Below are 17,823 nucleotides of genomic sequence, written 5' to 3'. Positions count from 1 at the left end.
GGACGCGTACTTCCATGTGCCAATGGCACTGCATCACAGGCAGTTCCTGCGTTTTGCTTTCAAGGGCCAGGCGTATCAGTTCAAGGTGCTCCCATTCGGCCTCTCTTTATCCCCTCGGGTGTTCACGAGGTGCATGCGGGCAGCTCTGTCCCCGATGCAGGCCAAGGGCCTTCGTATCCTCCCGTACTTGGACGACTGGCTAATCTGTGCCCCGACTCCGGGGCGTGCAGTACAGGACACAGCAACCCTCCTTTCTCATGTGTCCCAGCTGGGCCTTACTGTCAACCTGACCAAGACCTCCCTCACACCCAGCCAAAACGTGGTGTTCCTTGGATTGTTGCTGGACTCCCAAAGGATGAGGGCCTCCCCGTCGCTACAGTGGCTGGAGGACATACTCAGTCTACTCCTTCGTTTTCAGAAGGGCAGGAAACTGATGTATAGCCTCTTCCTCTGTCTGACAGCCATGCTGACAGCTGCCTCAGCTGTAGTTCCGTTGGGCCTCCTACATTTGCGTCCTCTCCAGGTGTGGACAAATGGCCTGCATTTGGACCCCAGACGGGACAGGCGCAAGAAGGTCCGGGTATCCGGGCGGTGCATCCTTGCCCTTCGGCAATGGAGGAGCAGGGCGTATCTGACCAGGGGTGTCCCCTTGGGTGTGATCCCCTCCCGTCGGGAGGTGGTGGTGACAGACGCCTCCACTTCTGGCTGAGGGGCGGTGTGGCAGCACAGAATGGTAAGGGGGCTGTGGAGCACACGGCAGAGACAGGAGCACATAAATGTGCTGGAACTCCGGGCCGTGTTTCTGGCGCTCAAACACTTCCTGCAATCTCTAAAGGGCAAGCATGTCCTCATTCGATCCGACAACACTTCGGCAGTCTTCCATATAAACCACCAGGGGGGCACCAGGTCTGTCCAGTCACTGCGGGTGGCAGGGCGGCTCCTGTTATGGGCCTTCCCTCGACTGGCGAGTCTCAGGGCCATCTATCTACCAGGCCTACAGAACACTGTGGCAGATTTCCTCTCTCGCCACAAACCTCCTGCAGGGGAATGGAGGCTCCACCCAGAGGTTGTGGACATGCTCTGGGGCAAATACGGCAGGGCGGAGGTCAACCTCTATGCGTCGGAGGCCTCGACACATTGCCCCCTCTGGTTCTCTTTGGCAGAGACTACAAGCCCACTAGGACAGGACGCGTTGGGCCATCCCTGGCCGAACCGCCTCCTTTATGCTTTTCCACCAGGAGACGCTACACAGAGTCCAAGAGGGCAACCACAGACTGTTGTTGGTGACCCTGTATTGGCCCGGGAGACCCTGGTTTCCCATGCTACACAGGCTCCTCGACGGGGAGCCGTGGCCCCTGCCGAGGAGGCAGGACTTGCTGTCTCAGCTGGGGGGACGCATTTGGCATCCGAACCTGGAGCGTCTAAAGATGTACGTTTGGCCTCTGAGGGGTCGGACCCGCTTCTGAATGACTGCGACCAGGCAGTGGTTCAGGTGATCTTGGACTCCAGGGCACCTTCCACCAGGCTGCTTTATGCAAATAGGTGGAAGTTATTTAGCGAGTGGTGTAGGGCTCAAGAGGTGGTCCCTGAGCGTTGCTCCGTGCCCATGTTGTTAAGGTTCTTGCAGTCCCTGTTGGAGGGCAATCGGTCGGTCTCGACCCTGAAGGTGTATGTAGCTGCGATCTCAGCTCGGCATGTAGGGGTGGGGAACCAGACTGTTGGAGCCCACAGCCTTGTTGGTCATTTTTTAAAGGGGGCTCTGCGACAGAAGCCCCCACAGTTGATGAGAGTTCCCTCATGGGATTTGCCGTTGGTACTTGAAGGCCTTTGCCAACCCCCTTTTGAGCCCGTGGGGCAGTTGGAGTTGAAATGGCTGTCTGCTAAGACAGCATTTCCGCTGGCCATAGTTTCAGCAAAACGGGTGAGTGAGCTTCATGCTCTGTCTGTGAGTCAGGCATGCATGCGCTGGAACTCTGATGGTTCAGGGGTGGTCCTGTGGCCTAACCCCTCCTTTTTGTCAAAGACGCTGTCTACTTCCTATGCCAATTGGGGCATTGAGCTAGTGGCATATGATCCTGGGCTCATGCAAGGTGAAGCAAGTGAGAGAGCAGTGCTGCTCTACCAAGTAAGGTTCCTTAAGCAGTATTTGGAGGTGACAGCTAGCTTTCGCCAGTCTGATGGGCTGTTTGTCTGCTACGGTGGGCACAGGAAGGGTCACGCCTTGTCTAAACAGAGGCTTTCCAGCTGAATTGTGGAAGCCATCGCTCAGGCATACAGATCAAAGAGCCTGCCTGTACCCTTTAATGTTAGGGGCCAGTGTCTGGTGGAATGGCCGTGTCTCCACATCCTGGGCAGCACTAAGGGGTGTGCCTCTAGGTGACACATGCGCGGCGGCTACCTGGGCTTCGCCGTCCACCGTTGCCAGATTCTACAGGGTCAATGTCGCTGCTCCCCAAGCGATGGCGGCCTGCTCTCAGTGAGGTGGGTGAGGGATTCCTCGTGACCTTGTTGGTAATAGTCATCCAGTGTTAAGCACTGCCTCTGGCGGTCTGGAAGAATGATATAGAACGAGAGTTACGCATGTAACTACGGTTCTATGAATTCTGGATGACCGCCAGAGTTCCTTGTCACTCAGAATCCTGACGAGAAGATTCTGTAGGGATAAAACTCAGGATGACGGAGCCATTTATACGGTGGGGCTGGTAGCGCCCTATGTCATCCTGGGTCACAGGTGACTCTGTTGGTATAAACAACTCGACCTGCGCGTGCGTGAGAAGGATGATATCCAGTGTTAAGCACTGCCTCTGGCGGTCATCCAGAATTCATAGAACCGTAGTTACATGCGTAACTCTCGTTTCGGGTCGTTGTTTTATGTATGAAAATGGGTCGGGCGGGTTCGGATACATGTGTGGGATTGGACGGTCGCGGATGGTCAAAAACCTGACCGGCACATCACGAATGTAAACAGTAACCTGATAACTCGTGATCTGCTGCCCTACAAACGTTAACGGTAGGTAGCATCATTGCCTTGTGGTATTTAAGTAACGTTAGTGGAATTAATTGATAACCATGTGACAATGCATTGAATTGAATTGAGCTCAACACACGCGCTGTCGGCCTGTCAAAGATATGCGCTTGTTTTTTAACAGACAAAATAGCTTAATTCAAATGCTTGATGAATCCAACACTTATCAGACAAAAATCAACTTACATCTCTCTTCTTCTCTTATTTAGAACACAACCTTTGAACAAGTGTTTTACTGTGTGTGTCTACTGTTCTCCATCATGTCTCTCTCTGGAGTTGTTTTCCTTTCTGCCGGTTTCTGCCCGCTCTGCATGTGTGCATTTCATCACATGGTGTAACGCAGTGTTGTCACTTGTTAGGAGCGCTTGGTTTGATGCAATGGATGTCCCTAATGAACATGCGGCAGAATCGTTGTCATTTAGGAATGAGATCGCATAGAGGTATGAATCAGGATCACGATTTTAATTTGATTAATCGTGCAGCTCTACCCTCCATTACCCCTTAACTGCTAGTAACTCCTGTGTCTTTCTAAACAAACTCAAAACTCAAGCAGAAATCATTGGCTAAGGTTTTGCTGTGTGCAACACACATGCTGTTTTAGATTAATTGTAGATGTGCTTTTGCGTTTTTTTTGTTTTTTTTTAAAGATTTATTTTCAGGCATTTTATGCTTTATTGACATATAGTGAGAGAGAGACAGGAAGGTATGGGAGAGAGAGAGGGGAGGACATGCAGCAAATGACCGCGGGCTGGATTCGAACCCGGGTCGCTGCGGGAAGGACTGAGCCTTATATGGTACGCGCTCTACTCGGTGGCTCAGCTTATTAAAGTGAGGTGTGTGGTAAGCACAATGTTTCCTGTATGGAAACATTGAATAGATTGTCTGACAGCAAACAGCAGGCGCGTATGTGCACTGACAGGCAAAACATAATGAGAAATAATCTACATGACAGCAGTACGCTCTGCTAAAGCCCCAGCCTGTAATGGCTATATGGAGCCATTCAAACTTCAAGAATCTGTGGGAATATACATGAAATTTAGTCACAAATCTCATCCATTGTCACTATGCAGTGGTCCCTGTGTTTATTATTGTGTGTGTGTATGTTGTGTAGTTCCAAGACGTGGAGATGGGTGAGATCGTTATGGGTAACATTGCTCTGAGTCGCTACACCAGACCAACCCCTGTCCAGAAATATGCCATTCCTATTATCAAGTCCAAGAGGGACTTAATGGCCTGCGCACAGACAGGTAGGACACACACACACACACACACACACACACACACACACACTTAACCTTTCCTGAAATAGGAAATAGTATTGTATTGAGCCACTGTGTTGAACTTAGCCATTTTGCAGTTGATTGCTAGATTCCACATGTAATGCTGTCAATAGCCCACTGTACTGTATGTATGTGAAACTTGATGAGGTTGACTGTGTGTCTGCAGGTTCTGGGAAGACAGCAGCGTTTCTGCTGCCAATTCTCAGCCAGATCTACACCGATGGACCAGGAGAAGCCCTGGCTGCAGCCAAAGCCTCTGGACAGGTAAAACAAAGAGACAGGCCTTTAGATTTCCAAGTCTAAGCTAAAATGTCAAAATCAAGCATAACTAGGAGTAAAACAGCATTGATCAATAGATGAAATTTAAATGAAATCAATAGATGGAAATTAAAAAACGGTGATACTAGTGCAGTATGGTGCACTACAAGCAAATTATAATCCCATTGGAAGCAGAAATAAACTTTTCTCACAGTAAAATCACCAGACACCAGAAAATTACATTCAGTGTAATATCATGTAATTAACTATAGTTGCCATCTAAAGTATTCAACCCTCCGACATTTTTTGCATATTGTGTTTAGTATATCATGCTTATAGTAATTATCATGCACTCATGATTAGAATGCGCTTATGATGTCTTAGGTCTAGATCACACATGATGCATTTTGAAGGCTGAGCAATGTGAGGTGCGCTGCCCTGCCTGTTTGAAGCCTACAGCTGTTGTTTATTGTGTTGACTAGTGTCAATGTGAGTTAGTTAAAAATAATTATGAACAATAAAAATCCATGATAAAAAGTTACCAGAAATTTCGAGTGTAGCTCTAATTTGCCTCCAGTCCTGCTGTTTTCTGTTTAGAGTCGTAAAGCTCTTTGCAAGAGTCTCCGGAGTAGCCCCGCCTCTCCGTTGATCCCACTGGACAGTAGAGGAAAAAAAACAATCGTGATATAGGGCACCTTTGTGCTCTGCCCTGAGTTGAACTTTTTTTAACTCGCAGCTGGTGATAATCCACCTTTGGATTTGTTTATGTTGTGATTTATTCAATTGAAAACATCCCCTGTTATTATACTTCATCCTTAGCCATTCTGTTGTGTTTTAACTGTATTGCAGGAGAATGGGAAGTACGGACGTCGCAAGCAGTACCCTATCTCTCTGGTGCTGGCTCCGACCAGAGAACTGGCCCTGCAGATATATGACGAGGCCAGGAAGGTATACACACACACACACACACACACACACACACATGCACACACAAGACAGATAATACTAGACCAGACTGGGCTTGACCAGACGGACAGGGTGGATTAGAGGAATTGCTGATCAACATAAAATATTGTCTGTCTCTCTCTTTCTTTTCCTCTTGTGCTTTTATACTGATACTAGTTAAACAATATTTTATGCCTAAATCAATACAGTGACAAAAAGCAAAAAAAAAAAAAAAAGTAGACCCTATGAAGGAATGATTAACAAAATACATGTGCAAAAAAGATTCAACTTTCTCTTCCAATTATGTCTAATATATTAGACATAATTCATAAAAATGATTGTACATGAAATTTAATATTATTGAAAGTTAAAGTAAAAAAAAGAAAATTGCTAATCTCTGTTGGGAATGAATGTAAGTAAGAATGTAAGAAGAAAACCCTGAAAAATCCATTACATTCTTTTTATCTTTGTCTTGCTAGTTTTCCTATCGGTCCAGAGTGCGTCCCTGTGTTGTCTATGGAGGCGCAGACATCGGCCAGCAGATCAGAGATCTGGAGCGAGGCTGCCATCTACTGGTGGCCACACCAGGAAGACTGGTGGACATGATGGAGCGAGGCAAAATCGGACTGGACTACTGCAAGTAAGAGATGGAGGGAGAGATAGATAGATGATAGATAATTGGGACTGGACTACTGCGGGTGATGGATTATGGGAGGAGGATAGATCAATAGACATTATGGCAAGGCTAGGCTATGTAGAATAGGTAGATTGTTTTGCTAAAATCTGCTCTTGTCTACCTTGGGTTTTTCGCTATGCTTGTCCTATTTCTTTTTGTTCACCACTGATTTTGCTGATAATGTTTTTTTTTTTTTTTTGTGTGTGGAAAGCAATGGGGGACTATTAAAATGAGGACCATTACAATAACAGTCTGTGGCCATACATGACAATGCAGATATAGTGAGAACCCTGCCTCCATGTCATCTTCACTCTAGCTACCTGGTCCTGGATGAGGCAGATCGTATGCTGGACATGGGATTTGAACCACAGATCAGACGCATTGTCGAACAGGACACCATGCCGCCTAAAGGCATCCGACAAACCATGATGTTCAGCGCTACCTTCCCTAAAGAGATCCAGGTACACTTCGCAATGACACTTTGGTAGGGATGGGATGATATTAGGGCTGGGTATCGTTTAAAAAATTACGATACCAGTACCAATACCAGTACCCTTAAAGTGATACCGATACCAATAGAGTACTTCATTCGATACCTTTTTTTTAACGTTTTGGTGGCATCTCGGCACGCTGAACTGCCAACTCCGTCACATGCACCGCGCTCGTCTTCACCACCACAGACTGTATGGGTTGTAGCTGCTGCGGTAGTGGGCCAATCACACGTCGCATTAAATCGAAGAACGCTTGCGATGATTGGCTGCGAGCAAAACCATACAAATAGTCATTTTTTTCTAGATCTGTGTACAAAAAGTATCGAATGCAGGTATCGTTTGACTGGAGAAGTTTCGATACTACTTGGTACTGGGTTATTTCGGTCGATACCTTAAAGGTATTGAGTACCGATACCCAGCCCTAGATGATATGCGATACACGATATCACGATACAATTCAATATGCGATATGGGGTTCACGATTCAATACAACTAGTATGCTTATGTATCCCTACAGTGTTTCCCATACATGGGCTTTACCTGAGCGACAGTAAACTGGCACAGTTATGTCAGACTTAGCATCTAATTGATGCCTAGACAAGTGTGTAAATTTGTTGTGTTCTGCAGTATTTTAATACTGAATGGCAAAGCTTAAAGATAAAAACAAAACCTGCTCTTCTGTAAAACAATGGGGGTTAGAAGTACTCGTTTCAGGATTTATAGGATCTGAATGTGAAGTGAAATGTTTTCAAACCCAGCGCTAGTAAATCAAGTAATAAACACCTCCTCTGCTCCCTCTCCAGATCCTGGCCAGGGATTTCCTGGAGGAGTACATCTTCCTGGCCGTGGGCAGAGTGGGTTCCACCTCCGAAAACATCACGCAGAAAGTGGTGTGGGTGGAGGAGAGCGATAAGAGGTCTTTCCTCCTGGACCTGCTCAGTGCTACAGGTGAGACACACACATAAACACACACTACTAACTCACTAGAACCTCTACATATGTACTGCACTGCAGGTGAGAGACACATTCAGTATAAAATACAACCTCACTCAGTGGAATTTCTACATCTATGTAGAGCTACTGCTGAGACACTCACACAGCGGTTGTTGGTTTTTTCCCCCTATCCCTTCGCCACACACACATCCTTATCCTCACATCTGCGGTTGGCACAGCGCTAAAAAAGTAAATAGTCTGTACATACAAGACTGAGAAAGCAGGAACACAATTCCATCTTTTCCACTGTGTTACAGCTGCTTGGGTTCAATGCACGCTTGACCACAGCCTCTGCATTTTCTCTAACATGCTATAGCTAAAATTCTCCTTCTGAGTTGTTTTATGTGTGTCAGCGTGGGTTTGTGAGTTGGATGGTGGATGGTTATGAGTTTGTGTACTTTATTTTGAGATGAGTCCTCTTCGCACAGGACAAATATCATGTGGGGACGCCCAATGATTTGTAATAATTGTAGAGATTGTCAGTGAATTTAATCCCGTGTGAATCTGTCATGTCTGTAATTTGTAAAGTCAAAATTCCATCTGAAATTGCCCATTGTGTTTTTGTGCAGAGAGAGGTCCCCTGATGATACTAATTCAGTGTGAATTGAGCATTCTAATTTCAGCCAAAATTAGTTTTTGGCACACACTGGCTCTTTCTTCTTCTAGATACATGATTTCCATCTTACTGTCAAGAAAAATGGAGGCAGTAGTTGACTCTATAGAGGAAGGTTTTGAATGCATTTTTTCTTCAAGTTTTGCTTTGCTAAATTAGTACATGACAAATTGTAAGATCTTCAACTCATACTATTGTGTCCGGGGCAATGGCAATTTTAGTGAATTTCATTATCCCGTTCAAATGTGTTTCACAAAATGCAGAGGTTGGGGGGGTAATTCATTAATTACATGAGATCCCCATATAATACTATTCCTCCGTAAATAAGGTTTTAGACTAAATATAAACCAAGCTAAATTAGGACATTGCTCAACTGTCAAAACTGAATTCAAATCCATGTGTTTACCGACTTTAAAATGCAGCAAAGTATACGTGAGCTCCAACCATATTTTACTAGAAACTGTTAAATGGCAGATTTTTCAGTGTTCTATGTGTACCGTCATGAACAGGGATGGTATCCCCCCGTAGAAACTCACTAGACACTATCATCATTTACCCTGCAGCCTACAGTGAACCTGTGATCGATGACAATTAAAATGTCCATTATGTGGGAGGAAAAAGTCTTAATTTTTGGAAAATGTAATTAGAGGACCTCATAGGGGTTCATGAGAAATGGATGCATGTCATTGCAAAATTTCATGATGGTCTCTCAAACAAGGCAGGAGATAACAGGGGATCCGCAGGACCTCAAAAAGTCAGAAAAAGTCTCTAAATTCTCTTAATTTAAGTCCTTAAAGTATTAAAATGCAAAAATGGAGAGAACATGCAAGCTCCACATAGGGAGACACTGGGACCACCTTCCACTGTGCCACTACTAGATGAATATGTAAAGGGGTTAATGTATGTCAGTGTATGTCAGACATGTTCAGTGAGAAATGGGCTGGATTTTGGCAGGTTTTTGTTTCTTTATTTTGGTTTTTAAAATGGTCTTAAATTTAATTCCACGCAACATTAAAAAGATTTTAAAAGTCTTAATTTTGGCTTACTGAAACGTGCAGATAGAGCTTCTTAGTAAGGCCAATAATTAACAAGCCTTGAGCAAGGAAAATGTGTCAAATATTTATTAGAGCAAAGTTTTCCTGGCCTCATCAAAGTATAGGAACTCAGGAAAGCAATTAAGAAGTTAAAATATTTGCCACATCCATCCCTACTTGTAGTCTCAAGTTAGGTGTGCTGTTCCTTAAGTATCCTAAGTCACATTAAGAACCCTTTTTAACATGACACAGTGGGATTAGGTCCGAAAAATGACTTGTTTGTGCTGGTTAAAAGTTTCTTCTTAAGAAGGGAAAGCCCTGTTCTATCAGGAACATTTTTATTTCCAAGTGGTTTTCTACTGGTGCTTCGTTGTGGTTTACATGTTGGTGGTTTGATGTGGTTTTATCCCAAGTGATCCCCAGCGAGGTACAGGACAATACAGGAGACAACATAGAGAAACCTGGTAAGCTCTTTACCCAAGATTTTTTTTTTTCTATCATTCCATACTTACTTTTGCTTGCCATGAATATTTTTCCTCTCTGGATGTAGAAGCCTTTGTTTAGCCTGTTGTTTTAGGTTCTATATACCATTTCATATTTGAGTCAAGTTTGCTTGGCTTAAATCGATCATGCCTGTTTCAGTTGTGGATTCTTTTTTTTTCCCTTTTCTTTTTTCTTGGTTCGAGATGGTTTAGTTGAGTTTTGTGTGTTGTGTTGGGCATCTTCATTTGTGTCTCTGTGATGTCTTCATGTCAGAACCAGAGCCTCAATGGAGAGAGTCTGGTCAGGTTATGTCTGTCAACGCCATGATGCTGCTACTTCTCTTCTCTAACAAGACTTTGGCTATAAATATGGACCCGCGCACTCCGCTAACACCACCAGTTAGCAATAACAATGTCTATGGAGCAGGACTGTGGAGGAAAACCACTATGACCAAACTCTTTTTATCAGTGGCTCTGGTCACAGTGCTTAAAAGAAAACACTGTGTTGATGCTGTTAGTTTTTTTGTTCTGGTGGTTATTTGTTGCCTGTACTGCCTGCTGCACTCTTCTGTTCCCAGCAAAATTCTGTTGGAATGTGGTCTAAACAAATTGAACTACTTGAGAGTTGATTTGCATCTCATCTTGATTTATCTCATTTATCTCGTCAGAAACTAAAACCACTTCACAAGTGGACACATCACTTGCAAGAAGGACTGTAAAAATATGCTCAGCTAGTAATATGAGTTAAATCATCAAGGATTTACCATACAAGATTGTCACAATATTGGAAATTAAGAACTGAAAATAAATTGGGCAATATGATCTAACATATTTTAGCTAGGCAACTTATTTCTTCTTTAATATTAGCAAATAAATGGATAAGGTGGATGATGACTTGCTACTTTTTGAAATGTCCATATTGATTGAGGAATTTTGCTAACCGGGTGTAGTTATTCAGATCTTATGCTTGTCTGATGACAATAACACAATGTTCAAATTGTGTCAAAATATTGTGGCACATATTTGCTTACAAGATGAGATGAATCACGTACTCCATATCCTTTTTTGAGTGTTTACAATTTGTTGTCATCGTGGTCAGGTCTGGTTTATTTACCAATGCACACCAAATACAGCTAACATTGCCTACCTACAGTTTGCAAAAGGGATGACAATATTAGCTTAGCATAATCATGTTGGCTAAACAATTATGGTGACCAAAATAGTGATTGCCTTTCACAAAACATAACAAAGTGCATACAATTATACAAGCGCAGCCCATAGGTCAGATAATAAATAACAGCTTATTATTGCCAATGTATTATATTTGTCAAGTTCATATTTGAGCCAGTTGAAGGAACTTACTTGTTAGTCATTTGCTTTCTCGGTCCAGCTGGTGTCTTTCTTTTTTGCTGGTTTAGTTGGTTGTGCGGAGGAAAGTCTCTGCTGTCCATGTGTACATCAAACATTTGATGCTGAGTAACACACAATGATCCCTGTTTTTCAATGTCAGCCATGGATTCAAGCAAAAACTAGGACGGTCCCATTTGTTGCAGCATATACTCTGTGGGCATGGCTGTGCAATATTGACACATCCACCACCAATCACTGAACCTCTGCAGGTGCTCCAGAATGATGATTCAAAATCACAAATCCGTGTTTGGATTCATGACATAATTTTGACATAGTAACTCCTGAAACCCAGATGCTAGTAAACGAAAATACCAGAGCAGAGTTCATATTTGCCTTCCTATAACACAGAGAAAATGTTTGTGATGAACAGCTTAAATGTTCTTGAACTCAAAGGCTGTGTCACTCATCTCTTCTCTGAATGTCAAGGACATGATATACATGCACGGTTTTGAAACAAAGTAGATGGATAATTTTGCTGAAAATGCAAGTTATTTTCCCCTTTTTGCCTTATACCCCACATAGATTTTATCTCAATAACTAGCAACTGTTGCTGCTGATGGAAATATTGTCTATCTCTACTGCCTTTCAAAGTTACTATTGTATAATCACTTAAAAGGAAAGGTAAATAAAGCCGGTGGCCCTTACTAATAAATGCTAACAGCATTGCGATAAAATCTGCTCTTTGAACTTTTTCTTAAATTGTAATTATGGATGATTGAGCCACATTAATTCTGCTTTATTCTCAGCAAATGAAAATCAACATGTTAATCAAGTGTCACATATTGTCGTCCAGGTAAGGATTCCTTGACTTTGGTGTTCGTGGAGACCAAGAAAGGCGCAGACGCCTTGGAGGACTTCCTGTATCGGGAGGGCTACGCTTGCACCAGTATCCATGGCGACCGCTCCCAGAGAGACCGAGAGGAGGCGCTAAGCCAGTTCAGATCAGGAAAATGCCCCATTCTGGTGGCCACAGCGGTCAGTGTGTGTGTGTGTGTGTGTGTTGCAGATAGAAACTGTTCTAAACTGCTTGCTACAGTGGTGAATAGTTGGGTTAGACTGATTTATGGGGCGAGTATTGGGTTGACGGCTTCAATCCAAAAATATCGGTACCAGTATTGGCCTTCAAATCTGTCGAACCCAAGTGTAGAGTATCACTGCGTGTGAAGGTGAATGTGTGCGAAAAAATCTTACCTCTGACCTCTCCTTTATCAAACTCACTTTGTTTTTCTTTCTTTCTGTTCTTGTCTCTCTGTGTGTAGGTAGCAGCTCGGGGTCTGGACATCTCCAATGTGAAGCATGTCATTAACTTTGACTTGCCCAGCGACATCGAGGAGTATGTCCATCGTATTGGACGTACAGGACGCGTAGGAAACCTGGGTAAGACTACAATTAATAAGAGTATGTTAAATGATTTGAATGGAGGACGCACAGCCTAACTCTTCATAATTTTCATGTTGGCCTTCATGCTTCACTGGTCTGATTTTAATGAAACTTGGAGGAATGATGCGTCTTCGCACTGTGTTCCAGCTTTTTAAAATTTCACTCATGGCCTAATGGGGTACTGTAATGAAAAGTCACATTTTCAAACTTTGAAAATTTTGCCATAACTGCTACACCAACAGTCCAATTTTGATGAAAGTTGGAGGGATGATGCATCTTCTTACTGATTGGCCCAAGGCGTGCCTGCATCATTCATGGGGAATGGCATGTTTACTTGTTTTTCTTTGTCTGTCTGTTCTACTTCTGCTTTTTTGCACACCCTCATAATGCTCATAATAAGTTGATATTTTTTCATACTTTAATTCATATATTTATACTAAACATGTTGTAATGTTGAAATGGTTAATTTTAGCAAACAGCTCTGACACAACTGTTAAATTACCATATTAAATGCTTGAAACATGTTGTTCCCCCACGAATGATGCAGTCATCCCTTTGCCCCTTAGCTATGTTCGGCCAGAAATGGTTTGTTTTTGCCAGATTTTTGTTTCTTAGTTGTGGTTGTTAAATTGGTCTTAAATCCAATTCTAGGTAGCATTGGAAAAGGTCTGAAAGAGTCTGTGTGTTTCCTGTAGGTCTGGCCACGTCGTTCTTCAACGACAAGAACGGGAACATCACTAAAGACCTGCTGGACATCTTGGTGGAGGCCAAACAGGAAGTTCCCTCATGGCTTGAGAGCCTGGCCTATGAACACCAGCATAAGAGCAGCAACAGAGGACGCTCTAAGAGGTATACACACACAGTCTCCTCTTAAACAGTCTGGGCCACAGACAATACAAGAGTAGTAACGGAGGACACTTATAGGGTTGCTTTAGTTCCTCTTTATTTCAATGGAGCATTTTGGTGTCAACTGTTCTGTTGCTGGACTCAGGACTTCAGGGTTTTTGGTACAGAGTTGCTCATATTGGCTGCTGGCAGTCAGTCTCTACTTCAAAAACGACCACCAATATGAACAAAAATCCATTATTTTCAGAAAAGCAATAAATTATAAAATTAGCTTTTTTCCTTAAAAGACCCTATCTTAATATAACTTATATCAATTGGATACCACTTACCATGCCGTGTACTATATAGATTTATGCCAGACTAACAAAGATGGTAAACTATTTCCCACAATAAAAAGGATGAGTAAACGGAGTCTAGCCCTCCACTACATCCCTGCTAATAACAATATGTAGCCAAAACATGAAACATTGAGTTGTTGTCCAAATTCTTGTGAAGTTCACTGTGTATTTGGTTAATTTAAAGGTTCTCCGGTGGTTTTGGAGCACGAGATTATCGCCAGACAAGCGCCGGTGGCAGCAGTGGAGGGTTTGGAGGTCGTGGCGCTCGCAACCAATCAGGACATGGAGGGACCCGTGGGTTCGGAGGAGGTGAGGATCTGTTCTCTACAACATTCAGTAATTCATGCATTCATAGTTGTCATATACTCTATACTCATTCTGCTACAACAAGACAATTCCCACTACTGCCAAAGAAAATGTGAAAGAAATAACATATCTAAATTAAAGGCCTTAAAGGTGCTTTTGTTAAATACAGCCTTTAAGTCTTAGAACTTTTGGTGTGCTGTACCTGTATTCTGATAGAACTACAGTGGTTTTCATTTTCATATTCAGTTCATTTGCAAAATTGGTGTCTTATTTAATTCTCAGTGGCATTAAAATAAAATTTGCAGATATTCTGATTTAAAGACAGAGCTTTGGACATTAACAGCGCCCATATAAAAAGTTTAGCACTACAACCAAAACAGGGATCAATAGCAGGACATGACGCTAACATGGAAATCACCCCCCAACTATTACTGTAGTGGAAATACTGTTAACATGATGATGGTCCAATTGTCAAACTGGTAATAATGCATTGGTTCAAAAACTTCAAAAACATGGGCTCACTTTTGACCCTCACAGTGAAATTGGCAGTGGCACTATGGATCCATTTGCTCGTTGGTCACACCCTCAGACAACGCTTTGACTAAACTTAGGAACGATGCATCTCACCACTGCTGGAGCATTTTCAAAATTACACAGATTTGCTTAAGGGGGGGCGATAAGATTACAGGTCATAATTAAGAAATTGCAATAACCAGTGATATCTCCCACACTGTAAGTTGTAATTACACGGCATTTAGTGCACATATCCCGCTATACTTGCTGTACAAAGCTTACTGGCCTTAAGAGGGGTACTACAATTACAGGTCAAAGCAAGGTGACATATTACTGATTGATCGTGAGGGGGACTGCATCATTCATGGGAGACGATATGATTACTGTTGTCTTGTTCATTTATTTACTGATTGGCCTGAAGGGATGACTGCATCATTTGTACAATCAGCCAATAGGAGGCACCATCATAATAATAACACAATAAGAATTGAAACTTTGACCTCTTTCACATTTGTAGAACTTGTTACTGCTTGGTCCAAAATGGGACTGCATCATTCATAGGGAACAACATGGTGACTGTAACTTTGTTAACTTTCTCTTTTCTATTCCCTCCCTCTCAGGTGGCTTTGGTAACTTCTACAGCAGTGACGGCTACGGAGGGAACTACTCCCACTCCCAGGTTGACTGGTGGGGCAACTAGGCTTCCTCCATCTCTCCTCACTCATCCTCCTTTCTCTCCCTTCACTCTCATCCTCCTCCTTCTTCCCTCTCTCCACACTCCTCTCTACACCACGTCTTCCCTAAAGTCATCACCTCCCCAGAGCCCACATGCATGCTACTAAACTACTAACATCCATCTATACATCTCTTCTTCCATCATTTTCCGTTATGCACCTCATCATCTCTCCTTTTTACATTTTACCTTTCTGTCCTTCTCTCCATCTCCACCTTCCTCTTTATAGTCCCCCCACCCCTTCCTCCTTCCCTGCCTTCTTTCCTGGTAAATCTCACCTCCCTAAAGAGGCCACACCATAAAGGGATTCCTCAGTTTGAGTTGGTTATTTTTCAATGGGCAGCACTAGCCACAAACTTGCTCGTTAGCTTCCACCTAGCAGCGCCCTATGGTTTCAATGAGGAATGCTGCCAATGCTAACAAGCCATTGTGGGGGAACCTGAAGGAGACATTTTGAACTTTTCCTCACTGTGACAATTGTCTGAAGAAAAATTACCAACTAAATTCCAAATTCAAGGTGTTCCTTTACCCCCGTAAGAGTGGGTGGAGATTCTAAGATTTTGAATGAGTTGAGTCCTCCCATGCACCTGTAGAAGATCAGGGTGAAAACATCATAGATTTTCACTTTGGTCTTAAGTTTTGGCTTCAAAGTCTTGTAATCTGCATCCACCCTAAGCCAGCCAGACTTCCTGTGTAGCTCCACATCTGAACTCTGAATTCAGTACATGACCAGGCTGTGATTCCAAAATAATGAGCAGAAAGATGGACAAGAGATCAGACCTGGGCAAAATTTTTATCAAAATATGGTTTAAAAAACGGGAACTGGCTGAGATGTTCACTTACATGACAAATATTTAAACTGCCTCAAAAGAGGCCACATCAATCGCAAGATGCTTTTGTTTTTTTCACTTGTTCAAAATGTATTCAACTCTTATTTCGCCCAGGTCTGAGAAAGAGGTCTAACATAGAGAAAGAAGGGACTAAGGACTGAAGGAAATGAAATTGAAATGCCCAGTCAGTGGGTCTGCCAGGAGACATTGTATGGTTGCCCCTTAGCAATGATGCTAGCAAACATAGAATCTTGGGACTTGTGGTTCTTAATTTCACAGCTACAAATGACTGCATTTTCTTTCTTTGTAACAAAACAAAATGGAGGATCATTTGTTTATGTACTGTGCCTTTAAGAATTAGAACTTTCTCTCGTAGTTATTTGTCTTTGTTTCTATTGCCATATATAACTGGCTAGAAGTATTGGCCAACTGTGACTAAAATATGTATTTAATTTAATATTTCGGTTTAAATGTGTTTTTTGTTTTGTTTTATTTCTATTTGGAAGGAAAACAAACTAGGCTTGAACTAAATCAAACCTTGGCAAAAAAAAAAAAACTGCGATGACGCGACTCAACGCGATTCCTCATTCGTCCAATGAAGTTCAAATTTGTTACAGGGTCTCTGATGAGCTGATTCCCAAAAGCATCTTACTACTATAATTATATTTACAGGTTCTGTAATACACCCTTATCAAGAGTAACTTGCACGGGTTATGACGGAATGAACGAGGGAATGAACAATCCAGTGCAATCAATAGAATACAGTAAAACAATAAAATAAATGTGTATCACCAAAATCACATTTAGCCTGGTAAAAGTGCTAGGGACAACAAAACAGCCGTTATAATTACAAGTCTGCGAACAAGGATTATTATCGTGGTGATATGCTTTTGGGAAACCAAGCCTTGTTCATTGACCTATATGTCACATCTAGAGCTCTGCTTTGGGGTCTAGTTAGGGTTTCCCAAAGCCATCTTGTCACTAATTTTTGGATCATTTTATGTCAGTAGCAGAGCCACTGATAAAGAGTTGAGCCTAGTCGTGCAGCGGGTGCCATGTTGCTGCTCCTTCTCGAGCATTAAAAAATGTGGCTGCGAATATGGAACAATGTCCTCCATAATGTACCATAGCGAGACACCAAAGAGTGTAATGCTGCCTTCACGTCATATCAGATTTACCATCAATTTAGCATATGAGCTGCCCACAGGGAATAACTGTTCACTTCTGCCTCCTAGTGGCAATTACAAGTAGGATATGTGGGAATATTTTTGTAGGCATCGATATCTATCAGTTGGCGTCGTGAATCACAGAAATGTTTCAACACAGGTGGTAAACATGGCAGCAAATCTACCAATGTCAACAGTCCAGGATAATAATCAAAATGATCATTTAGATTCACACTGATACGATCAACTCTGCTTCCAAAAAAGCCAGCAATATCTGCAGAAGTTTGTTCACGGTTGATTTTTAATTCATAAATTTAAATTATTTCCGATGTGAGCGGTCCAGTTCGTTAGCTAAACACATGAATGCTTCCATGTTGTAGCAACGAGACGTCACCCCGTTCTTCCGCTTCTTCCGATATGACGTGAACGCGGCATAAAAATCAGAGTAGAGTCACGTTTCTCAGCAACAGCCATGGAGCAGGCTGGCGGATCTAACATGGCTGC

The 17,823-nt window shown here is 42.8% G+C and overlaps 1 protein-coding gene across 3 annotated transcripts in view; it reads left to right on the top strand.

The window, feature by feature from the left end:
• Positions 1-17,529, top strand: part of LOC139919759 (putative ATP-dependent RNA helicase an3) — a 28,718-nt gene extending 11,189 nt beyond the window's left edge. For 2 of the 3 annotated variants that reach the window (XM_071909596.2, XM_071909595.2), the window contains 12 exons: positions 4,137-4,272; positions 4,472-4,569; positions 5,413-5,511; positions 5,988-6,148; positions 6,501-6,645; positions 7,479-7,623; positions 9,729-9,779; positions 12,001-12,182; positions 12,467-12,584; positions 13,283-13,436; positions 13,956-14,080; positions 15,211-17,529. In XM_071909596.2, the coding sequence (XP_071765697.1) occupies positions 4,137-4,272; positions 4,472-4,569; positions 5,413-5,511; positions 5,988-6,148; positions 6,501-6,645; positions 7,479-7,623; positions 9,729-9,779; positions 12,001-12,182; positions 12,467-12,584; positions 13,283-13,436; positions 13,956-14,080; positions 15,211-15,290 (1,494 nt within the window). In that variant the 3' untranslated portion in view covers positions 15,291-17,529. The remainder of the gene's footprint in view (positions 1-4,136; positions 4,273-4,471; positions 4,570-5,412; positions 5,512-5,987; positions 6,149-6,500; positions 6,646-7,478; positions 7,624-9,728; positions 9,780-12,000; positions 12,183-12,466; positions 12,585-13,282; positions 13,437-13,955; positions 14,081-15,210) is intronic. The other variant, XM_071909597.2, reaches the window with a different exon arrangement.
• The last annotated feature ends 294 nt before the right edge of the window (positions 17,530-17,823 follow it).

This window comes from Centroberyx gerrardi, chromosome 21, assembly GCF_048128805.1.
Source record: "Centroberyx gerrardi isolate f3 chromosome 21, fCenGer3.hap1.cur.20231027, whole genome shotgun sequence".
Classification (NCBI taxonomy): Eukaryota; Metazoa; Chordata; class Actinopteri; order Beryciformes; family Berycidae; genus Centroberyx; species Centroberyx gerrardi.
Note: the sequence above shows the minus strand (reverse complement) of the source record. Positions and strands in the feature narration are given on the sequence as shown.